The sequence below is a fragment of the Brassica napus genome, chromosome C2 (assembly GCF_020379485.1).
Source record: "Brassica napus cultivar Da-Ae chromosome C2, Da-Ae, whole genome shotgun sequence".
In the NCBI taxonomy this organism is placed as follows: domain Eukaryota; kingdom Viridiplantae; phylum Streptophyta; class Magnoliopsida; order Brassicales; family Brassicaceae; genus Brassica; species Brassica napus.
Genome location: NC_063445.1, coordinates 14,623,153 through 14,649,749, shown reverse-complemented (window position 1 = coordinate 14,649,749; position 26,597 = coordinate 14,623,153). Strand labels below are relative to the sequence as shown.

The 26,597-nt window shown below is 34.6% G+C and overlaps 2 protein-coding genes and 1 pseudogene across 2 annotated transcripts; 2 read left to right on the top strand and 1 right to left on the bottom strand.

Moving 5' to 3' along the window:
- The first annotated feature begins 309 nt into the window (after positions 1-309).
- On the top strand, positions 310-3,476 carry LOC106407303 (annotated as a pseudogene).
- Positions 3,477-12,627: 9,151 nt separating this feature from the next.
- LOC106411366 (probable E3 ubiquitin-protein ligase ARI8) lies at positions 12,628-17,623 on the top strand. Its single transcript, XM_013852115.3, has 15 exons — positions 12,628-12,888; positions 13,052-13,176; positions 13,298-13,409; positions 13,499-13,589; positions 13,694-13,866; positions 13,962-14,066; positions 14,166-14,254; positions 14,536-14,643; positions 14,943-15,033; positions 15,132-15,221; positions 15,918-15,965; positions 16,133-16,204; positions 16,279-16,378; positions 16,818-16,944; positions 17,067-17,623. Exons 1-15 carry the CDS (start codon positions 12,748-12,750, stop codon positions 17,287-17,289), a joined length of 1,695 nt encoding a protein of 564 aa, XP_013707569.1. The 5' UTR covers positions 12,628-12,747; the 3' UTR covers positions 17,290-17,623.
- A 2,927-nt stretch (positions 17,624-20,550) lies between these two features.
- LOC106408189 lies at positions 20,551-21,801 on the bottom strand. The gene is made up of 2 exons (XM_048748216.1): positions 21,322-21,801; positions 20,551-21,264 (listed from the first exon to the last, which is right to left on the bottom strand). Exons 1-2 carry the CDS (start codon positions 21,541-21,543, stop codon positions 20,641-20,643), a joined length of 846 nt encoding a protein of 281 aa, XP_048604173.1. The 5' UTR covers positions 21,544-21,801; the 3' UTR covers positions 20,551-20,640.
- Positions 21,802-26,597: the final 4,796 nt, after the last annotated feature.

The following is a 26,597-nucleotide window of genomic DNA, read 5'->3' as shown; positions in this document are numbered from 1 at the left end:
TTTTTCAAAATTCTAATTATGCATTTAACTGTAATTTTATTATTTTCTGTATTTTAATGTAATTTTTATTTTTATAAATAACAATTAATACAAACTGGAAAGAGGAAAATCAATAAAAAAAAATGTTAGCTTTTAGTTTATGCCCTAAAAGTTTTGTAAAACAATTTTAGAAAAGAATGAAAATTTAAAAGATTTCTTTTTACGACCAGGAAAAAAAAATCGTTTTAAGTAAAAAAAGAAACAATAATTTAAATAAATGAGAAACAAAAAAAAAGGCCGCAGTATAAATATAAGCTTGAAAATTGCATATAGCAGCTCATTCAGATTCTGGTTTTCTTTCACGAAACAATCACGCTGGTAAGCCTTCTGCTCTCCGGCGCCGCTTTTCGCGAACCCTAGAATCGCCAAACCTTCTTCTCAATCGACGTTTCCTCATCTTTCAGGGATGGTTTCTGCGCCGTCGCACTTTTAATTTCTCGAAAGTACAATGGCAAGGAACGACATTTCCGACGAAGAAGGTACACAAACCCTAATTTCCTCTCCGCGCCGTGATTTCGCTTGGGTCTCTTCTGATTTATCTAAAGGTTTGATTTTTACTCTCCCTGTAGATGAGGGTCATGGCATGTTGTTGGGGACCTGGAAAGCCACCAAATACGTTTGTGATGCTGGATTCATCGGGAGAGGTGCTTGATGTCCTTTATGCTGGATCTCTCACACTGCGATCCCAGAATGTCAGCGACCAGCAACGTAAAAAGAATGACCAGGATCGTGTTTTAAAGTTTATGATGGACCATCAACCGCATGTTCTGGCTTTAGGAGCTGTTCATATACCATAAGCTTTATTTGCTAACCCATTGCTATTTCTTTTGCATAGTAAATTTGGTCATGTTTTTCCTCTTTTTTTTTTTTTTTTTTTTTAATTTCAGGTCATATTCCAGATGGTGGAGGAAAAGCCTAGAGATGTTGGACATGGGATGGATGATTTAACCATTGTTTATGTAGACGAATCACTTCCTAGGCTATATGAAAATTCTCGAATCTCAGGTGAACAGCTACCTCAACAGTCAGGGATCGTGAAACGTGCGGTTGCTCTTGGACGCTATCTCCAGAATCCTCTTGCGATGGCTGCGACTTTATGCGGTCCAGGCCGGGAAATATTGTCTTGGAAGCTTCATCCATTGGAGAATTTTCTTCAGGTTGACGAGAAGTATGGGATGGTTGAGCAGGTTATGGTTGACATAACAAACCAGGTTGGAATCGACATTAATTTGGCAGCTAGCCATGAGTGGTTTTGTTCTCCTTTACAGTTCATTTCTGGACTTGGGCCTAGGAAAGCTGCGTCATTGCAAAGGTCGCTTGTTAGAGCTGGATCTATATTTGTCCGCAAGGACCTGATAATGCATGGTCTTGGTAAAAAGGTGTTTGTAAATGCAGCTGGTTTCTTGCGCATCCTAAGGAGTGGGCTGGCTGCTAGTAGCAGTCAATTTATCGACTTATTGGATGACACCAGAATACATCCTGAGTCGTATGGTCTTGCACAAGAACTGGCAAAAGATATTTATGATCAAGATGTAAGAGGTGATTCCAATGATGATGAGGATGCAATAGAGATGGCAATAGAGCATGTGAGAGATCGGCCAGGCTCTTTGAGGAAAGTTGTCCTTGAGGAGTATCTTGCAAGCAAGAAACGAGAGAACAAGAAGGAAACTTACGGTAATATCATGAGAGAGTTAAGCTGTGGTTTCCAGGATTGGCGGATGCCTTTTAAAGATCCAACTCCAGATGAAGAGTTTTATATGAACTCAGGAGAGACTGAAGATACCATAGCTGAAGGCAGAATTGTCCAGGCCACTGTTCGGAGATTACAGAGTGGAAGAGCCATATGTGTCTTAGATTCTGGATTAACTGGGATGCTTACCAAGGAAGATTTCGCAGATGATGGGAGAGACATTGTCGAGTTGTCGGACCGACTAAATGAAGGCGAAATTCTTACATGCAAGATCAAATCGATTCAAAAGGAGAGGTATCAGGTGTTCCTTATTTGCAAGGAAAGTGAAATGAGAAACAACAGGCGCCAGCAAAACCAGAATCTTGATCCCTATTACCGTGAGGATAGAAACAGTCTCCAGACTGAAAAAGAGAAAGCTCGAAAAGAAAAGGAGCTGGTGAGGAAGCATTTTAAGTCTCGGATGATTGTCCATCCCCGTTTCCAGAACATCACTGCTGACCAAGCAACCGAGGTATTCTTTTACTCTGTTTGGTACTTGTTAAGATGCTTACATTAATAGTGTCTTGTTATCTGCTGCTATCTTCTTTTTAAAAGAATCTGAGGTTATTTGTTGGTGCTATGATATCTTTCAGTATTTGTCTGACAAAGATTTTGGAGAAAGCATTGTTCGTCCAAGTTCTCGAGGACTCAATTACTTGACATTGACGCTCAAGATCTACGGTGGTGTCTATGCTCACAAGGAGATAGTTGAAGGTGGAAAAGAAAGCAAGGACATCACAAGCCTACAGCGTATTGGGAAGACGCTGACAATTGGAGAGGACACCTTCGAGGATTTAGATGAGGTTTGTCCTTTAATTATATCACTGTCAAGCACAACATGTATTTGATTCTTTTACCATAATTCTTTATAATCTTACCACACTTCATAATTGCAGGTCATGGATCGGTATGTTGATCCTCTAGTCTCTCATCTTAAGACCATGCTTAATTATAGTAAGTTCCGGAAGGGGACAAAATCAGAAGTTGATGAGCTTCTCAGGATCGAGAAGAGTGAAAATCCTGCAAGGATAGTGTACTCTTTCGGGATATCAGACGAGCATCCAGGAACCTTTATACTGTCTTACATAAGAAATTGTGAAAATGTATGTGTTAGGGAGAGGCGGTGAGTACAGAAATGGTGGTGGACGTGGTGATGGGCATCCAAATGGAGCGCCTAGGCCGTATGGTGGTCGTGGTCGAGGCAGAGGACGGAGTGATAACAACAGAGAGAGGGAAGATGGAAACGGAGATTGGGGAAATAACAATTCCGGAACTGGAGATGGAGGTTGGGGAAGCGAGTCTGGTGGTAAAAAGAGTGGCGGTGCAGGCGGTTGGGGTAGCGACTCTGGAGGTGGTGGTTGGGGAAATGATTCTGGTGGTAAAAAGAGCAGCGAGGATGGTGGTTGGGGTGGCGGCGGTGGTTGGGGAAACGAGTCTGCCGGTAAAAAGAGTGGTGAAGATAGTGGTTGGGGAAACGAGTCTAGTGGTAATAAGAGCGGCGGTGGCGGGTGGTGAAGGATCATAACTAGTGGGTATTTGCAAATGCTAAGACAAGACAGTAGTAATTAGCTTCTTCCTTAATGTTCGTCGTTTATGCTTACTCCATTGCAAATGGTATTAGTATTTTAATTTTTATGTAATGACTTTTTATGAACTTTCCAGGAAAGTCTTTAATTAATAGGTAATTAACTAGAGCTAATCGTAACAATACTGAATTTTGTTTTTGGATATAAATTCTTTACGAGGCTGAATAACACAAATAGCAATTTTCTTATTGTTTTGTTTTTGGTTGAGAATTGAAATTTGTTGATCAACAAAAGAACTCATTTGCATCTATGAAATATCAAAAAATAAATTTGTTATTAAGCTTGTGGAACTCGTAGAAACCGGTGTAAAGAACAAAAGAATGTTGAAGGTACATAACTTCTATTCATTTTCGAAGCATGCATGTCAATCGATGGGGAAACTTGTATCTAAGAAAAACGAAACTATCATGCTTTTTACCGCCTTTACAATGAATCGTGAAGTCTGATTGCCATTTTTCCATACTCCGTTGTGCCTTCTAGACTCTAGTATTACGTTCCCGCCAGAGTACATATATTGTGGTTTGGATAGACAGCAGAATATGGTCCATACGATCACGCCTTCCAGTCATCAATGTCTCAAGAGTTTCTGTCCAGTCACGTGTGGCTTGATCCTGCAGTAGACCTCCTCCAGACCGTGTAAGATAAGGACAAGCAAAATATATATGATCTCGAGTTTCTCGAGTTTCACACAGCCATGCGTGTGACCCCAAGCTCTCATTCCGTCCCCTCTTGAGAGGCGATACCAGATTGTCAACCAAGCAATAAGGGAATACCTCGGAACGCCTTGTGCAAACCAGATAAGTCTGTCCCATCTCACTTTAGGTTTGATCCTTCTGAGTTGCTCCCATGTTTGAGATGCACAAAATCTGTCTCGCTAATCAGTTGATGAGTGGCGCCATAGGATCTTTTCTTTTCCATTAGCTGAGCGCTGCTGCATTGTCTCTAATAACCTTGCTCGTAAGTCTGGAAAGTGTCGTCTTTGGTTACAACGAGACAGCCATCTCTGGTCTCCGAAATCGTCACCTACTTTCGCGTTAAGGAGCACTCCAAGAAAATTTTGCCCTGCGTTCCGGTAACATCTATTAGAACATGTGCAGTGGTAAAATTTTGTGAGTTTTTCGTGACTTAAAAAAAATAGAAAGTAAATGTGAAAGCGTAAGAGGGAGAAAGATCATTTACTTATAAGACCGATGTACGATGGTTTAACAACCATTTCATTTTCAACACCCTATTTTTTTTTTTTAACATTCCAATTCAACTTTTCCACCTAACTTATTCAACATCCTCTTCATTTTTAACTTTTACAATGGTTTGTTTATAAAAATTCAACATTATACCCCACCATTTTTAATTCATACTTTTATCTTTATAATATAATAACTATATATTAATAATATTTTTATTCTAATTAACTTAAATACTAAAATAATGTAACTTTTAATAAGAAGAATTTGGAATTTTAAAAAGGTTATTATTAGGATTTATTTAACAAAAAAGTTTAAAACACTAAAATAGTTAATTATAGGAAAAATAACGTTTTTCTGTGTCCAAATATAATGAGAGTAGTCTCTACTTATAGATTGTAAAAAGTTATGAATTTTGATATAATTTTTGTTATTTAAAAAAAAAATATTATATAATAAATGAGTTTTAGTTATTGGGTGAAAATAAAAATAAAATAAATCTACACAACATTTTTATCTAATGAATTTACGCCAAGTGGCAAAACTGGTCCACATAAAATTTTATCAACATGTTGAAACTTTCCAACGAATGTTGAATCTACATAGATAAGCACAATATTTCAACACCCTCTTTGCAGGGTATTCAACAGTTGAAACCCACTTTCAACACTCCTATTGTGGATGGTCTAAAGAGATGTAAGTTTTTTTACTAGAGCTTATTCTCCCTATGTCAACATCCTATTTGTCTAATTATTTTAAAAAGAAATAAATATAATTATATAATTAAACAATAATATTTGAGAGACTCAGTTATTTTACCCCACTGCTAATGCTCTTAGCTTCCCCATTTGTAACTCAAACCAAAAGAAGTGTCTTGTCCATCATTAAACTCAACCCGAATGCAGGACCGGCTCATTGGGGGGACAAGCGGTGCGACCGCCCCGGATCTAAGCATGTGTCTTCCGTATAATACTAATTAAGGGGTCTAATTTTTTTATAAATCTATATTTTTATATATAAAAAAATTATAAATATAATAAATAAAATTGAAAAATGCCCAAAATTATTTGATATGTATATAGTTTTATTTTCACTAAATATACAAAATATTACTGATTAAATTTTAAAAATATTTTAAACATTATCTATATATAAATATTAGAAGGTAAAAAAAAAAATTTCTTGCCCTAGAACCTCCGACAGTGTTGAGCCGGTCCTGCCCGCATGAACTGGTAAGCTTGATTTTTGACTTTTAACAGCTTTTGCCATATCGAAAACCCTTTCCATGTATCTTTTGTCATATTCTTATTAGTTTCATTTGCAGGATCTAGTAATTTGTAAGGTTTTATCTAAAGTTATGGAAAATTCCCTAAAAGTATCTGATATAATTTTTATCAGGTATAAAATACTTAAACTTTTTTGACTCTTTGTATAATATTTAATCTATTTTTAAATTTAATTAACACTTATGTATTTTAAAATAAAAATTATACTATGAAACATGTTAAACTGAATCATTAAAATGCTGATCGTTTTACTTAAAACAAATTCTGAAAATATATCATGTAAGTTTTATTTGTTAAAAAAAATACTCAAACTATTTTGATTTCATGTTTAATATACAACGTAAGTTTTAGTAGCCAATTATCAAACATTTAAAACCCAAAATTCTTACACCATAAAATTAAGGTAAAATTTTGTTTTAGGTAACTTTAGATTTGGTATTAAAAATAGTGTTGTTTTAAGTTTTAACGTATGAGGAACCTATGAAGAGAGATAATAAAATGTGATAATTTTGGCTCTTTTACCCTATAACTTAGAAAGATTACCAAAAGTTTTGCAAAGAATCTTAAATGCTACAATGAAACAAAATTACTTTCAAACTTGTACATTTGAACTCAAACGCAGATAGACTCAAGCATGAAGGAACCCTAAAATTACTCTGTATATCTTGAAGATCTGTGAGTGTGTCTAGAAAAGTTATTTAAAGAGTTGGCTGTACTTAAATTTTTAGTGAAATAGACTAAATAGTAGGAAATTTTACTACCAAAAAATGATTATGCTACCAAAAATGATCGCTACATGTTTTAAGAGACAGTTTGTCAGATGACTACAAAAGTGACGAGGGAGGTCTGTCAATAGGAAGACACGGTGGACGGGTTCTCCAAACGTATGTAGGTGAAGGAGTAGAGTGGAAACAACCGTCTTCAAATCATACTTGTATAGATCATGAGCAGAGAAGCACTGTTATGAAAGCAATGTACTCTCCGACACAAAAAATAAAAAATAAAATAACATAACTATTTCAAGTAGGAGAATTGTTTCTTTTCTCTAGATATTGCTGTGTGTTTTAGAATGAAAAGAGCAGTGACTATTATATAGTCCACTGACCAAACCCTACTTTTGCCTCCGACCAAAACGTATGGTATTCAATGTGGAGATTGAGAATTATTTTCTCATTACAACATGGACGTGCATTCATGGAGATGTTACAAATACAAAATTAACTTTGCATTCATTCAATAACTCATGTTGACCATTTCAATATAAAAGATAAATTCTTTTATTCTGTTGACCCATTTACTAAATTTCAAAACATGAAATTTATGTATGGTCCAAATATCTTTTCTTATACAATCAAAGTCTTAAACTTTAATGTATTTTCTCCACTTTAAATAAAAGAGGAATTAAACCTCATATTTCTAATGTGATATATTTTACAAATAATCCACATTAGACTTTCATTTCTCATTCAAACGAATTTCGTTTTCTGACATATGATTGCACTATTTCATAGTATCAAATATTCGGTTATTCTGACGAACGTCTTCGTCCCAAAACTTATCAATAAATAGTCCAAAACCATTTTGTCAAAAACAAGTTCCAACAATCCCCCACATGAATAGAAATAACTCTAGACACTAGACGACTCGACATACTTGACTTCGTAGACAAGACTCGACCTAAGGACTTTTGAGAGTACAAACGAAAAATCCACTGCATGATGAGTTGGTAGCAATTTTTCAGCTTTGAACCAGTCATTGTTAATACCTATCGGATTTACTCGGCCAGGAGGTGACCATGATGTCTTGAACCTCTCGGGCTTTGGTGTAAACCTAGACAATAGCTATAACACAGCTTCATTCTCTCACAGAACTAGGTTCTCCATTGTGTTCATTTTGGCCGTGAACAGTCCTGGTAATCATGAGTGAACTTGGAGAATATAGCATTTCCTTCATTCTCCTAGAAACGGCTCCATTTCACACTCACAAGGTGATTTGCCATTAGCTTTGTTTAGAGGAGTATCATGTACTACTCCATTCATATCTCAAAGCTATGGACACAAATCATTAAAAGCAAATGCTTATCCTATAATCCTTACATGTAGCACTGTTTAATCATCATAGGAACTGGGTATAGACCGAAGTCTTACAGTGCTTTGGACAGACTTAGTTTGACTTAGTTGTCTCCTTGAACCTATTTCTTGGGATCTCCAGTCAGTTAGGTAGAGTTACCGCCAAACCTCATCTTAATTCACAGGCTACTCATTCCTTTTGATGATATACAATATGATCTCATAACACACCTTTAATAAAAGGATCCTAGGTTGTCATCATAGTGGACATAATCTCTTGAGATTAGTCGAGATCAATTGTCTAATGATTTTTGTCATCTGTTTTTCAAGATACAATTAACCATTATACACAAAACTCAGTGTATAACACTTGTTTTCTAAAAAAAAATATTGTGATAACTATCACTAAGTTCATTTGGCATCTTGCCAATGACTTTATATGGTAAGCAAAGCTTCCCCCGCATTTCTTGAGATAACTCAAAAACATGCATAATTACAATTTAACATCTCTTAAGAGCTTAGAAAGTTAATCTACAACTCTTTTAGATTTAAATGAATAAAAAGCAATTTCGAAAATTATTACAATTTTCTTGAAAAATGTGTTTCATTCTTAGAAATTCACATTTTACATACAATTATTTTCATAGTTCTCTCAAGTTGATTAATAAATCGAACTTGTATGTTTTGGATCTTTTCCAAACACTTTTTTAGCAAATATACATATCATTACAAGATATTATTTTTGCCATCAAAACCACACAATTTTATATGATTATTCTCAACCATATTGACTTTAGAAACTACAAAACACATGTCAGTTTCAGTTATATTGGTTTTAAAATTTTCATTTTTTTTTCATGGTCAATCCTTTTACAAATTGCATTTAAGCATTGACGAAATATAAATGTTTTGATCAGTATCAACAAACATTTTATTTTCTATGGCAAATGATTTATATGTGGCAGACCTCTCCCAAACTAAATTTGGGGCGTCGACTCACTAAATCCATTTCCATATATATACCTTTCGATCTCTTAAAGATCGAGATTTTATTAATCACTTTGGTTTAGCTATATTGAAATATGAGTTTGTTCACTAGAAACCAAACCCAGATTAATATACTACTCAATACCAAACATATGACTAATAATGTTTAAACAATAACTCCACAATAACTAATCCAGGAAAACGTTTTATTCAACATATTGTTTTACTAATTAAGTACCAATAGTTATAAATATATTTTTGACCAAAAGCAATAAACCCTTTTCCTTTGCAATTTGTAACGGTTTGATATAAAATCAACATCAGTTTTCTTTTCTTTTTTGTTTAAAAAAAAACATATTGAAACTGATCAAAACTGATAGAATTTTTTTTTTTTAAATCATTAAATTTTGAAATTTAATATAATCAATAATCAAACACCACAACCTGCTATTTACTTTCCCGTTCGATTGCTAGAACCCACGATCAGCACCTGTTGACTAGTTTCATAAAACTTAAGCCAATGTTAGTATCATTAGTGCTGAAAACAAGATCGATCACTACTATTGACTGAACACGATTAATACTAATAACCGATTGTCTCAAGTGGCAGAAAAATTATTTTAAAATAATCTAGCAGATCGGACTCGAGAATCTTTTAACCTGTTCTTAAAAAAACAATTTTTTTTAACAAATATCAGTATTGTTAGTGCAAAAGCATAAACGATGTTTAAAGATTTAAGAGTGTAGGAACTTTATTTTACTACATTGGGAACAACTGATATTTATAAAGATAACAAGAATATAAATCAAAATTACAATACCGAAATAAAAGAATAAAGAAGAATTGCAGAGTCGAGATGGTTAATCTCTTTCCTTAAATTTTTAAACGCCCCGTAGTGTGACGGCTGCATGACGCTCAGATTCCCAGGATACAACTGCAGCATTGTTTCTGTTTACCATCACCGAAAAACAGAATCTATCGAACATTTTTCTGTGATGTACTCTCAGACACAAAAAATAAAAAATAAAATAACATAACTATTTCAAGTAGGAGAATTGTTTTTTTTCTAGATATTGCTGTGTGTTTTGGAATGAAAAGAGCAGTGACTATTATATAGTCCACTGACCAAACCCTACGTTTGCCTCCGACCAAAAACGTATGGTATTCAATGTGGAGATTGAGAATTATTTTCTCATTACAACATGGACGTGCATTCATGGAGATGTTACAAATACAAAATTAACTTTGCATTCATTCCATAACTAATGTTGACCATTTCAATATTAAAGATAAATTCTTTTATTCCGTTGACTCATTTACTAAATTTCAAAACATGAAATTTATGTATGGTCCAAATATATTTTCTTATACAATCAAAGTCTTAAACTTTAATGTATTTTCTCCACTTTAAATAAAAGAGGAATTAAACCTCATATTTCTAATGTGATATATTTTACAAATAATCCACATTAGACTTTCATTTCTTATTCAAACGAATTTCGTTTTTTGACATATGATTACACTATTTCATAGTGTCAAACATTCGGTTATTCTGACGAACGTCTTCGTCCCAAAACTTATCAATAAATAGTCCAAAACCATTTTGTCAAAAACGAGTTCCAACAGAACCACGGGGTTGGAGATATAGTATCATTTTTGGAGTAGGATTTAACACATAAATCTGGCACCCATCGACGAAGTTCAACTATATGTCTAAAGGGTTACCTTGCAGCTAGAGATAGAGAATGAATAAGACCAATTCACCTCAGGGTCCAGCGGTTACTCAAGAGTCGGATATCCTCCTAGCAAGGCACAACACATACGCCGTAGATACGCTGTGTAGTTGTAGCCAGTTGAAAAGTATCGAAGATAAGCTAAAGACTATTAATAATAGACGATTTGCTAGTTGTGCACTAAATACTTAGAAGACTATTTTCGAGTTGTATTATATTCAGCTTCGTTCTTTTGTATTTCTCATTTCATTGTCAATATTAAATCCAGTTCAAGAAAATTGTTTTACAGATCTACGCACATAAATCATTTTTTACTATTTCTTTAAACCTAACACCTTGTTGTATAAAATACTTGATTGCAGGTTTAAAGTTCTCACAATTTGGCGCCGTCTATTGGAACACAATTAAAAAATCTGCGACTCAAGCACCTGATAAAAGATCAACTAGATCAAAATGGATCCAAAAGCCAATGAATCCACCAAGAACAACACACCGGTTTCAACCGACAAGCTCATCCCCACTCAACAGAGCATCATGGCAACCGAAGAAACAAGTCACACCCATGTCACTTCTATCAATGTTTGATCAATGACACTTGTCATTTCGGTAAACTCCTCCGACAAGAAAAATGCTTTCAAATCTGGCAAGCATCCTTTCTAATCGACAAAACTCACGAATATATGGACGATAAAAAGGACAATTCCCACAATGTTATTACTGTTTTAAAATTTTAATGTTTAAGAACTGTTTAAATGATCGTATAAAACTTTTTTAAAAAATATTGGCAAATATCACTGATTTTTTCAAATTATTAAAATATGTGTTAAATTGATCAGAATGAACCCTACTCATGCAAATCGAGAAGAGATAGAAAGAAGGTAAGAGAAAAGTTATTAAAAGAATAGAGATTTAACTCGATAAAATTAGAATGAATTGAGACGAGAGGGATTAAGGAGAGACGGTTATAGGCGATCGCAAGTGCGATCTCTTCTCCTCTCATCTCTTCAACGCTTGGTCTGATCAAAGAAGTAAGGAGTGTTTCTGGTGATAATCTTATGATCTAGATATCCACATGATGATCTCAGTGATGAAACTGACCATTGTTCTGGCGTTTCTCCAATGTCACGTTTTTTCATTTCTCTTTGGATGGTGATGTTTATCAAACAAAATCTGGGAATTTACAATTCTCGATCAGTTTTTACGTCATCAACAACAAGTCTCCATCGTCATTCGGTACACAACATGCTATTGGAACCCGATATTTATGTTGGTGTGGGACAGTTCTACTCCAACATTCTCCATCTCCGTGGTGATTAAGACCCACTGCGATGTTAGTTTGACAAGGTATCATCAATTTTTTATTGCAATTTCGATTGCAATTTTGACTGCAATTTTGATTATTCATCGTTATAGATGGTGCCTTGGTCGAAGAATTTGGGATCCAAGAAAATTACGAAACTCGCTGATCGAGAAGAGAAAATCGGGTTCAGAAACGAAAGAAGAATCTTTTGAAATCTATATTTTGATACAATATATTTGGTATCAAAATATATGTGTTGGTCGTCCCAGTTTTTAATTTTTGTGGTTGAATCAGTGCATTAGATTCTAAACCATAAATTATTTATAGTTCTAAACTGGGATGAGATTAACGTAATACAACAAAGGAAACTGGCGTTTATGATGCGACGAAGATCTAAAGTTTGCAAGAAGATTAATAGAGTTTATACTCTAGTGATAAAGAAGATCTCATAAAGAATAACATCTTTACAATTTTTATTTTATCAATTGTTGTTCTTTCGTCTTCTTGGTTATGTTATTACCTACTTTTTATTAACATATGTATTATGTATCTATTTGTTACTTGTGACAGATTAATCAATAAATTTATGTTGTTAAAAAAAAAAAAATAGAATGAATTCTTCTTCTTATATATAGTATTAAATTATTTATGATTAAAAATGAATGAATTTTGTTGGCTAATTCGTAATTTACCTTTTTGCTATTTCCATTTGCCTTGGAAAACGTCGTCTGAGAGCCTTTCTTTCTTTATTTCCTTTTTTTTTTTTTTAGTTTACAAAAATCGAAAAAAAAAGTGTTGAGAATCGAATCGAATCGATCGCCAAAGAAATTTCGATGGATGGTGATGAAGATTTCTACAGCGGCAACGAATGCGCCGACAACGACTCCGATTACGCCGATAGCGTGGATGCCGATTACGAGTTCGTGGAAGATGACGTTGATGATTCTGATGACCTCGTCTTCCGCCGCCGCCAGGTTTGTCCTTCATCATCTTCTGGATCTCGTTTTCAACCACAGACCATTTCATTTTGGTGATTATTGAATAACACAAATCGCAATCGTTCGTTAATTACTTGTCTTTTTTTTTTAAAATATTGTTTTTCTGTTTTTTTTTTTTGTTGTTGTTGTGAACAAATAGCAAAACTATAGTGTGTTAAGCGAGGAGGATATATGTAAGCTTCAAGAAGAAGACATCTCGAGGGTTTCTTCTGTTTTGTCCATTTCAACTATCTCTTCTGCTATCCTCCTTCGTCACTACAACTGGTCTTTTTCCAATCTCTCTCTCTCTTTTTTTTCCAGATTTATTGTCTGTTCAGGCAGACATATACATCTTAAAAATCACTACTTCTTTTAAGCTTTATCATTTTATGGGTATTTTTTTTAGGTGTGTTAGCAGAGTTCATGATGAATGGTTTGCTGACGAAGAAAAAGTCCGACATGCGGTTGGCTTGTTGGACAAACCTCTTGTTCATTTCCCATCTGATGCTGAAGCCGAAGTATGTCTTTTTTTTTTCTTTTTTAATTTCTTTCTAGCATTGTAAAATTTGTCTGAAATAATTAAACTTTGCTTTTCTAATTTTGGCAGCTTACCTGTGGTATTTGTTTTGAGACTTACCTTTCTGATAAATTGCACGCTGCTGCTTGTGGTCACCCTTTTTGCGATTCGTGCTGGGAAGGTTTGTTTTACTCCTGTCCTGATAATAGTATCTTTAAGTAAGTAACAGATAATGATGGTTCATTCTTGTTGGGTAATCTGTCTGATCTTTCCACCCATCCCTAGGTTATATCTCCACGGCGATTAATGATGGTCCAGGGTGTCTTATGTTACGATGCCCGGATCCTTCTTGCAATGCTGCTATTGGTCAGGATATGATCAATGCGTTAGCTCCTGAGAAAGATAGACAGAAGTACACAAGTTATTTTGTTAGATCATACGTTGAAGACAATAGAAAGGTAAACTATCAATCTTCAGTTTCATTATTCTTCAGGCATGTTCATGATGTTTAGTTGTCTTCTAGTGCATAATCTTTGTGTTCTTTATCCTTCAGACCAAGTGGTGTCCTGCTCCAGGCTGTGACTACGCTGTAAACTTTGTTGTTGGGAGTGGTAATTATGATGTGAATTGTCGATGTTGTTACAGTTTCTGCTGGAATGTAAGTCGTTCTTTTCATGTAAAAGTCTCCTCTTTCCATTGCGTAGAAACTAATTGACACCACCGTACCGGATGACTCGAACGTGTATCGTGACCGCAGTGTGCTGAAGAAGCTCACCGTCCTGTAGTTTGTGACACCGTATCTAAGTGGATCATGAAGAATAGCGCTGAATCTGAGAACATGAATTGGTACGTTGGTTTATCCGATATAGATGAAATATGTAGATGCTTATGATGTTTGGCATGTAGTGCTCAACCTTAGACCGGTTCTTGAAGTTCTTAAAAATATATGGATTCTTTATATTGTATTGGTATTGATGGTGTATATAGCCAAAACAATGGATATACGTTTTCATTTTTAACTGTTAGAAGAATTTATATTTGGTTTCTTCTCATCCACCTCCTAGGAGTAGGGTGCATGATGCTTCACATTCTGAATTGGTCCTTCTAAACTCTATATTGACTTTCAGGATTTTGGCAAATTCGAAGCCCTGTCCAAAATGTAAACGGCCAATAGAGAAGAACCAGGGTTGTATGCATATTACATGTACCCCGCCATGTAAATATGAGTTCTGCTGGTAAGTTGATAAAGCAGTTGATTGTACAGAATGCCATCATATCATGCATTCTGCTTATGTTATCTCTATGCGTCCTGGAATCATAACTCAAGAGTTGAATTTTTACGTTCATTTTCAGAAGCAAGATATAAAATAAGTGGATTATTTTATTTTAGGTTAGGAATTTACTGTGTTAAGTCTTGTATCTGCATGTTTCAGTATCTGTTTTGTAGATACTCCTTATATGAATCTGGTTGGGTTATATTTTTTTTTGCTTCCACTCAATATTCATCATAAGTATTTGTATTATGTAAATGTAGGCTCTGTCTGGGAGCATGGACAGAGCATGGTGAAAAGACAGGTGGCTTTTATGCTTGTAACCGTTATGATGCAGCAAAGCAAGACGGCATTGTATGAGTTATATACTTTGCTTTTGCCCCTGACTGACAACAGATATGTTAAGTCTATCTCTGAACGCATTTTATGTCTTTCGTAATCTTTTTGTGCAGTATGATGAGACTGAGAAACGCCGAGAGATGGCAAAAAATTCTCTTGAGAGATATACCCACTACTATGAAAGATGGGCAACCAATCAATCGGTATGTCAATTTTTGTTCATTTAATTTCCTTTCTGTTTAAAAGGGGAATTATAAATAAAGAGATTTTCAGCAGTCTTTGCTTCTGGGAAACAAAAAATCTATTCATGTACCAAGAAAAGTAGACGAACTATTTAAATGACTAATCCTAAGTGTATATGATTATCATTTTTCGAAGTAGAGTAGTATAAGATATGAATATATATATATATACATATGTATATTTTCCTTAGAATTTTGAAAATTTAAGAAAGTGAAGCTGGCTGATTTTGGAATGCATAGAGGCTATGTAACATAGAAAGAAGTGCATGTAGTGTGTATGATGTATTTTTTTGTATAAGGAACCTGTCCTCTAGCTGTGAGAATTTAGCAACTAGTATGTCTACTTGTTGGCTTATGCTCGTTGGGGATTGGGTACTGTGAGTCTGTGATTGATAGTTAACATTTAACAAGTCGTGTTACTGCTAGAGCAAAGTACAGCTCTAAAATTCTATGGCATATTTAGCATATCAATGAAATTAGTCGTAGGGAGATTATAATAAACCTTAGAATTTTTCTTATCCATATCATTCTGTCTGAAATTTTTCATGTACTCTTTGTTGAATAATAACCCTACAGTATAAGAGGTTTTGTATTTACAAAAAGCCCATCGGCGTTTATTCTAAAATGATTTAAAATAAATTTCACTGCTTGCTGCAGTCTAGGCAAAAGGCGCTGGCGGATCTTAAGAAGATGCAAACAGATGATGTAAGCTTACAGTGCAATACTTTCTCATGTAAATAAGAATCATCAAAGAAAGTATCATGATGATGTTCTACAATGTGTAACATATATGCCCTTGTTGTTTGTTATCTAATTTGGCACGCATGACACTTCTAAATTTTGATGAATGTTTTTTCTTATTGACTTGACAGATAGAGAAGCTTAGTGACATACAGTGTCAGCCTGAATCACAACTGAAGTTCATTATAGAAGCGTGGTTACAGGTAATGTCCCGCTCCTCCTGTAAGGTATCTGAGACTTCTGGACTTGGCTCATTAATTTGATCTGCAATCATTAGATAGTCGAATGCAGACGAGTTCTTAAATGGACATATGCTTATGGTTTTTACATACCTGACCATGAGCATGGAAAGAGAGAGTTTTTCGAGTACTTACAAGGTAACTTGTTTCTAATCCTCAAGTCTTACATTTAACTCTTTTTTTGTTCTTTCAAAAATCTTTGTTTTGATTCCTTGATTGCATCACTTCCTGCGTGTTTTGCTTCCTATTTATAGAACATCATGTAGTCTAGTAAGATAGGGAATGGATTAGAAAATGTAATGATGGATCCAAATTTGCCAGACATCATTAGTTTTTTTTTGTAAGATAGGGAATGGTTAAGAGAATATACCTTATCTGAAATAAATTGGATTTTATGTTCAAGCGTCTTCATAACAAAGTGGTTCACCTTAATCTGAAACTTAAACCAATCTGGTCAGGTGCAGTATCATATTTGGCTGCTAATTTCTGTTTGTTAATTGGTATGGGGACATTTATTTGTAACAGGCTTTATTGTGCTTATCATTTGATTTCTTCTCTTCTGTTTCCATGTATTTAGGCGAAGCTGAGTCGGGCCTTGAACGACTTCATCAGTGTGCTGAAAAAGAACTGAAGTTGTACTTTGAAGCCAAAGGTCCATCGGAAGATTTTAATGAGTTCCGCACAAAACTCGCTGGTTTAACAAGGTAATTTTTATACCGACAGAAAATACTGATAAGCACCAAAAAAAAAGTTTCAAGAAATTGGTGTAAACTTTAAGGAAGTTTTCATTCATCCCTTATTTTTTTTATGACTGGGAATTGAGCAGTGTCACCAAAAACTATTTCGAGAACTTAGTTAGAGCGCTGGAGAATGGGTTACCGGATGTGAACTCGCATGGTGCATATGGTCGAGCGGCAAGTTCAAAGAATAAGGGATCCACTTCCCGAGCCAGCAGCTCGGATTCAGGAGGCCAATGGGCTTGTGAACGTTGCACTCTTGTAAATCCAAAGTCGGTCACCATTTGCCAAATTTGTGAACATGGCCGTTGAATGAAAGGATGCCAGCAAGAAATCTTCTTACTTGCATTAAAAGACTGTATTATTAATGTTTTTGTCTCGCGTCTATGGTCGGTCAAGTGGAAGTGTGTTCGAAACTTTTTTGCATGTTTTTCTGTTGGAATATCAAAGCTGAATAAGTCTTTACAAGATATTTATAAATTGGTTAAATGCCAATTTATGTAAATTAGTTTTATAGAAAATCTTTCTCTTCTCTGTTCTCTCTCCTAAATCTTTCACAGAGAAAGAGATGAGATAAAAACTTTTGTTTATGTATGTTTTTTTATTGTATTGATCGAAATCAATTTTAAACTTCCGCTTCGTTGGATTTCAGTTCCGTTAGGCAACTCTGATTGAGTTTTACTACATTTTCCGAATAATTCGGTAGTATTTCGTCTCTTGCATGTATTTTTTTAAACCTTCATTCTGAAACAATTTTAGAGGTGTAGGAATGAAAATTATGGGCGTAAAAATATATTCAATAGATCTAGGCCGGAATAAGTACGGTTGGGGTCTCTTGACGTCTCAACATATATTCTAATTCTAGTTCCAACCGTCGACTTCTGGGCTTAAAGCTCTGGCAGTATTTCAGAACTGCCTAGCCGCCTCCGGCAAACGCATGCAAGTGATGCTAGTTTTGGTACGTTGATGATGCATCACGTTTAAATTGAAGGATTAAAGCTTCACTGACAGAAAGCTCCAGCTGAAAAGGTTCAGCAACGGTGGTGAACGTCAGTCCTATATAAATTGACAGTGTCATATTATGTCATAAAAAAAATAGATAAATATAGATCTACTTGATAAAAAAGAAATATTTAAAACTAAATAATATCTACATTATTTTATAATATCGTGGAATGATTGATATTTTTACGAGTTATTTTACCAATCATACAATACATTAATCAAATATTAGACAGTTTCACAAACATATTAACTCATTTATATTAAATAATTTTATAAAAATAAAATGTGACCAATGTGAGACATACTAAAATATGTTTTATTCCGTTGCAATGTTTTTTTTTTTATCAACAACATTACAGACTCATATTGACCCTGTAAACCACGCTGGGAGATGTTGATCCATGTGAACGACGAAAGACGTTTGTGTCCTGACACTGCGTGCTAGGTTATCCGCCTTTGTATTTTGCGTTCTTGGTACATGGATAATCTCTGATCGTATGAAACTCTCTTCCAGACTCTTGATATCTTCCAAATAACTTGCAAAAGCTGGTCATTCTTCTGGTTCCGAAACCATCTTCACCAATTGAGAACAATCCGTTGCAAACGTAACCTGAAATTGTCGTAAGTTTCTCATACATTCCATAGCCTATAGTAGCGCATCCATCTCTGCATGTAATGGTGTTAGAGTGGCCCGTACATTCCTTGCTCCCATCAGTCCCTCAAATCCTTCTAACGTACTGAACCAACCCTGACCAGAGAAAATATCACCCTCTTTCCATGATCCATCTGTAAAACACCATTGTCCGGGAATTGACGGAAGAGTCGTAACCTGTATCTGAGTTCCCATTTTACGTTCATTCAAAAGTTGTACCTCTGCCCAGAGTGTAGATTCCGTTTCTGCCAATTTTAGAGTATCCATAGGATCCATAACCAAATTACTAAAAACCTTATTGTTTCTTCTTTTCCAAATATACCATAGTATCCAAGCAAACTGATGATCCTTCACCTGTGGAACAACCCTCCAAAAAATATGATCCATATTCGTAAAAAGAGAACTCGTTGGAAAAATGACTGGATTTGTTGGTATCTTTGAAAGAGCCCAAACCTGAAGTGCTGAAGGACAATCGAAAAACACATGGTTAATCGACTCCTCCTCCGCTCCACATCTTGCACAACAAATCTCACCTTGCATCCCTCGCGCCTTCAGATTCTTCTTAACTGCTACACACCCTGATACCAATTGCCAAAGAAAATGTTTTATTTTTGGTGGACACCGGATTTTCCAACAAAATACCTTCAGAGCATCAACTGTTGGTCCCATCAATAATGGTGGTCGTTCCCTATCCGGGTAGATCCGCTCTACTTGGTATCCTGATTTAACCGTAAATCTTCCATTGTTTGTGAAATGCCATCCTTCTCTATCGACCATCTGATTTCTGCTCAGTGGTATACTTTCTATAATTTTCACATCCTGTGGGTCTACAAAATCTCGTAGGGCCTGCGAATTCCATCTTCGCGAAGTGGAATCAATATATGAGTCCACTGTAAGGTCTGGATACAAATTGTGTTGATTTTTGTTGGCTGGTCTCGGGCGCCGTTGCAATGTTAAGTTTGTTAAAAACATATTAAAAATATGAGATGCACCAAATAAACTAATTATTCTATTTTGAATCTATGCTTATTATATATTTATAACTTATAATTAAATAAAACTTTTAACTTGAAAATAGAAAACTAAAACCAAAAAGTAATTTGATATGATTATTTGTTATTCCGCAAAACAAATATTATAAATCGACACAATATATATTAAACTTATAATGATTACTTTATTAAAATAAAAATATTTTAAAAAAAATTATGGTATTACTTTATAGTACGATTCAATTAATAGAATACATATAAATATATTTTTGCAATTTATATCAAAAATACTCTTCACAAATTTAAAATATGAATATATTAACATCTTAAACTAACGATTCTTATTTGTTTCACAAATTTAACACTGAAATCTAAAATGATACAAACATAATAAAACTAAAAAATGACATTTATAAATTATTTTACCTAATTTTAAAATATTTAAATAAAGAGATATATATATACAGATTATATTTTTATAAAATTCAAAACTTAATTTTTTAAAATTAATTAAAATAAATAATGTGAAACAATTGAGTAAAATTATATAAAACTTAAAATACATAAACTATGGATGCAGTTATAATTTTATTTAAATAAAATTTAGTAAACAAAAATCCTTTATGTGGAAATGCGAATAAAAGTCTAGTATTTTGTAAGAAAAAAACTTTCATGTTTTCTTTTAAGGAAAATCTCCTAAATAACCTTTGTTCCCTAAATAGCCTTCAAAGATCAAAGTGAAAATTATTTTTTGATAGAAAAATTAAAACTTAAAGCTGCAAAAGAATCGATGAATTTCTAAGTATTATGTACACGAGAGCCGAACCATCTACGCATGAAACCTTGGAGCCTTGGTTTTTCGTAGTACCTCGTAGCCGTGATATAATTTCTGATCGTTTTTTTTTTTGAATGAATGTTAAATTTATTCACCAAAAAAAACTTATTACAACTAGTGCATACTTTTTTGCAAAGTAAATTGCATACTAGAACTCAAAAGATAAAACTATAAGCTAATTACATTCTTGTTTGAAACCAAAATTGCATTAGCATCTCCATTCCTCTCCCTCCTTTTTTCTGCACCAACGTAATTGTATTTCTGATTCCCTTCTCAATCACCTTTTTTAAAGCTGGTAATGGCATCATCTTCTCCCCATGCTTCAGCTTTTCTCTCCACAAAGCATATAGAACAGCTTGGAAGACGTATCTGATACAAAGTAAACTCTTCTTCTCTCTAGTTTTATCAGATATAATGGTTATTATCTCTGACCAAACTACAGTGAAAGACTGGCGCAACAATCCTTTGGCTATGAACTCCCATACCTGAGCAAATAAATCACACTCAAAGAACAGATGGTTCCTCGATTCCTGAGCATTATGACAGAGAACACACATATCATTACTCCCCCTACTCCACTTCACCACTCTGTCCATGGTCGACATCCTCTCACGAACAGAGAGCCACGCCATAAACGCAAACTTCGGAGTCGCTTGCGAAAACCAGATACCAGGCGCCCAGCTACATAGAGGTTTCTTGTCTCTCAAAAAATGCCAAGTTTCCTGAGTAGAAAACTCCAACTTGTAACCCGAATCTCTCCTCCATAGACTCCTGTCAATCCCTTCAAGACTTGGATTACTTCTGATGGTATCCAGCTCATCCTCAATATCGTTTAGAATGCTTAGCCTATGCCTTCTTCTCCTTCTACCATATAACACAGCATCCTCTACCGTTGCATTCTTTCTCACTCCCATATCAATGAATCCTCTATCACCCAATAAGTCTATGAGAACTCCTTGTCTAGACCAATTATCATACCAGAAAGAAGTATGCCTCCCATTACCTACTTCGACCTTGTAAAACAGCTTTGCAACACTTCTCAACTTAAGCATTTTATGCCACATCCAAGAACCAGTCTGCATCTTCAAGTTGACTTCCCAAAAACTTCTTCCTTTTAGCAAATTTACTCTAATCCACTTCCCCTAGAGAGATGATCCTGTTAGCATTCTCCATATCAGCTTAAGACCATAAACTTTATTAACTTCTTTCAAGCTTCTGATCCCCAAACCTCCTTCTCTCTTAGGGCAACATACTTCTGTCCAAGCAACCTTAGCATATTTCTGATCGTTTTGTTAATGATACGGACAAAATGACCAACAACTCTTGAAATTTGCTTATGCATTTTCTCATTCTTCTCCCTCCATATATAGTACACTGGCACTTGAAAATATAACCTCAATAGGCTGGAGGAGAGATAATCTTGTGTTGTACTCCTGAGTTGAGCTATCGTAGTATCCCAACCCGGACTCGTCTCTGTTACCAAAAATGAACCCATGACATCTAACCAGAGAGTGAAAGTGTACGAGCAAGCAAAGAAGAGGTGACTTGCTTCCCTCTCCCAACTGCAAAAACCGTGGATTTGGACACATTTATACAAAGTCCAGACAAGGTTGCAAACTTAAGAAAGACTTCTAAGGTTCCTGTGAGAGATTGAGGTTCTCCATCCGTGAAAACAACAATGTCATCAGCAAAGCTTAAGTGGGTGAGGGTAATCTCTCGACAAAAAGGGTGGTAGCCAATATTACCCACATGTACTGCCCTATTAATAAGCTTGGATAGGACATTTCTTAAAATGACAAAAAAAATAAGGTGATAGAGAGCAACTTTAATTTGCCTTATACCTCGTGAGCTTGGGAAAAATCCTTCTAGCTCTCCATTAACAGAAACGGAAAAGTTGTTGTTTCAATACGACGCATAATCAATGTTACAAAAGCTCAAGATAGTTCATTGCTCGAAGAGTTGCTTCCACAAATGACCACTTTACTGTATTGAACGCTTTACATATATCCAATTTTACAATTATATTTCATTAAAGAGGGTAAATAATAATTATATTCTCATTCATAATTTTAGTTAATTATTTATTAAATATATAAAATAAATAAATTTTAAAATAAACATAATAAAATCAAAAGTTGTTGTAACATGAATTTTTCAAAAATAATAAAATCGAAAATAAATTTTTACCATGGTCTTCTTAAATGTATATGACATATTCCTGAATTTGACTTATATGCATATTATATATATATATATATATTATAAAATTTTGATATCAATTTATGAAAGTAAGATATATATATAAATATATATATATATATATATATATATTATAAAATTTTGATATCAATTTATGAAAGCCTTACTAAAAATTTAGGAAGATATACAAATTCAAGAATATCTTACTAAGATATACATATAGTTCAAATTCAACAAGTTATTCATAAACATATATTCATGAAAGTCTTTCTAAACATACATTTATGAATGTATTTTTAAAATACACATTTATGAAAGTTTGCCTAAATTTTATAAAGATTTTATACATATTTATCAATATATTCCTAAATTTTTTTTATACTTAAAAAAAATTGTTTCATAAAATAATTTTAAAACAAAAAGTTTCAAAAATTTTTATTTTTGAAATATCTATACATTTAATATATTTTTAGGAATTTCATAATTCTCATTTACCATTTAAAGAACATATTTTGGTCGATTTGATTTTTGTGGATTAGTTTGGAAACAAAAAGATGTTTTAAAACTATTCGAGGCTATTTCTCTTTCTTTTGCGTTCTTGTAATTTTATGTTAGTCTTCAGTTTAATTTAATTGTTAATTTTATTAATTGTAATATATTTTATTAACTATCTATCTATCTCAAGATAGATTTGAAGGACCCAAATTTCTGTAAACTTTTTTTTATAACGCTGATTTATTATACATTATATTTATGAAAAAATATTACATAGACGAATCAACAACCAACAATACTATCTGCCTTATGAAGATATGCGCATATCTGCATCATCTGAGTCGTCTTATGAATATCCACTCGTAACCAGATTTACCTTGCACATCTCTTGTAAACTTTTTTTCTAATAGTTTGTATTAATAAATCGTTTTTTCCGGGACTTGAAACATGCATTTTGTTAAACTTGTTATGTTACCAAAATTCATGCTCTGACGACTTAACTATCCATTCTCTAGTTCCTTGTCGTCCCATACCCAAAAAATGGCCAGACGAAGAGAACAAAATTTTAAACAAGGCTTCTAGCATTTTCCTCTTAAACCCAACTCTCTTATCGTCCGTCACTCGCTGAAACAACCCTAAATCTCACAAACCGACTTCTCCTTCTGATGGCGTGTCAAATTCAAGCTTCACGCATCTTAACATCATCATCTTAAAATTTAGGAAAATATACATATTCAAGAATATCTTACCACTACAAGAAAACATATTTTTTACGAAAACAGTATTCGTTGAAATTCGTCGTAAATGGGGTGTTACGACGAATTAACCTCGAAAGACGTTTCATCCCACCGCCATCACGTCTAGCAGATCCTCAAGAGAGTCTAAACGAACATGCTGGCTATCCATTCGAGCTTTCATCTGAGAAGTCTCTTCATCCCGTCTCAAAGTGTATGACGAAGTTGTCCTTTCAACTTCGTTAAGAGAGTCTATGCCGACTATTCGTCCCTTCTTTTTAGGAGCCACCTATAAAATTAAAACATATATTAATATAGTTAGTTATATTAAAATATTAAAAATAATGTAAACAAAAAATTTAAGTTGTACCTTTTCGAAGATTATGTCGGCCTCTTCGGTGGTCAATGTGACGGGTAATCCATCGGGAGACTGCTGGGTTAGTTGTGTCTCCTGTTCTTCAATCCGAGCAACCACTGCATGGAAGAGTTTCTCAGATGCAGGATCCACCAAAACTCCGTCGGATGTGGCGTGAGTCATCTTGAATAGCTCAGACAGAGATGGTAAGACTCCCGTCTTCTCTAACTACAAAAAAAACAAAAATTAAATATTAAAATTTAAATTAATTGAAAATTTTAAAATAAATATTAAAAACAAAACTTACAGCTTCTAGACGGACTCATGCATGAGGTTTTTATCCGGTTCTGTGAACCATGGGCAAATGACCATCTTTATCATTCGTTCTTCGAGAAGCAGAGCACGAATTGGCCTTTTTGATCGAAGAGGGTAGCTTCCAATAGGCGATGAGGCCATCCCACACATCCGTCGTGAGTTCAGTGGGCTTTCCCTCATACCCGTAGATCTCCCACTTGTCCTTCCAATCGGAAACAGTGTTGCAAAGGCGGGTCTTTGCCTTTGCAACGAATTCTCTCTTCACCCTCTCGGTGATTCCCAAAGACCAATGCCACCTTTGCTGAAACACAAAATTTTTGAAGAAATTACAATTAATAATAAATATTTTAAAATAAAAAGTAATGTTTAAAAGTGATAATTTAATTAAATTTAAAAATCTTGCCGCAAAACAGTTAAACCAAGTGATCTTAACGTGATTTGGTGTCATGTTCCAGTTCGGATATGCCCCGTCGTAGTAACCCTTAATCATCGCCGAAACGCTCCGGCTAACACGGTTGTTAGCCCCAAACCTGAAACAAAAAACAATTTAATTGTTAGAAAATAAAAATAATTTAAATTTTAATGTAATAAAAATTAATAACTTACTAATAAATTCATCGGGGTCTATCGGGGTCTAGAACTTCCAAACCCTCCCGTCCAGGCTGGGCAAGCAAATCCTCAACTGTATATATCGCGTATGGTGCATATGAAGGCACACGTAAATCTGGATGAACTGCACCTGTTGGGGCAGACTGAGGTGCAGCCGCTGGAGGAGGAGGTGGAGGCATCTGTGGTGGAGGAGGAGGACTTCAAGAAACTCTCTGAGAAGTCTGAGAGTCTGGAACTGCATCGGAAGATGATGGACCGGAAGAAGATGCACCGGAACCATCGCCAAACAACTGAGAATAAGTAGGTGCTGCTGGTTTCCTCCTAGGAACCATCTAAAAAAAATTAAAATAAATTTAATCAATTACGACATAATTAAAAAATTATTCTGTCACCTAACTAATCACCTAAACTATTATTCCGTCACCTAACTAATCACCTAAACTAATTACATAACTAATCACCTAAACTAATTGCCTAACTAACTAATCACCTAAACTAACTTAAAAAATAATAGAGGAGAGAGGGGGGGTACCTTTAGAGGGAGAGAGGACTTTGGGAGTAATGAACGAGGCACCCTCGTTCTGGCGCGTCTCAATATATAGGGAAAGGCATTCGTCGTAAACTCCACATAATATTACGACGAAGTTACCAGGCCCGTCTTTTTTCATTTACGATGAAGTTACCAGACCCGTCTTTTTTCATTTACGACGAAGTTACCAGGTCCGTCTTTTTTCATTTACGACGAAGTTACCAGGATTCGTCTTTTTCCATTTACGACGAAATTACGTGGAATCGGCCTTTTCATTTACGACGAAGTTACCAGGCCCGTGTTATTTTTACAAGGATTTTACTACGCTTAACCCTAAACCCCGAAAATGAAATCTCTAAACCCCAAAGTCACATATCATCTAACATCTTCTTCTTTACTTCTTCTTACTCTTTCTCCAACTTAAACCCTAAAACTCCAAATATTTTTTTTAAAATCTAAAAAAATACATATTATATAAAACAACATTTTTTACACATACATTAAGATGATATAAAAACAATATTTCTTTAAACATACATTACAATAGAGAAATACAAAATTTGTTACATATATTACATCACTCTAAATCGTTTTCGTTCTCATCAATATTACATCACTCTAAATCATTTTTGTTATCATCAATATTACATCACTCTAAACCGTTTTCGTTCTCATCACTATCATTACAATCATCATCGTCGCTTCTCTCGAACTCGTCTTCACGTGCTTCATCTGTCGCATCTTCGGGAATATCTTCATATTGAAACTTTTCTGGGTTGATCAAAAGGATTTCATCAGTTTGTTGTTCAGGTACCTCAACTTCAGTGATAGCGTCTTCTTCTTGCAAGGGCGGTTCTTCTCCAGCGACAATACGTCCACGAGGTGTAATTTTGATAGCAG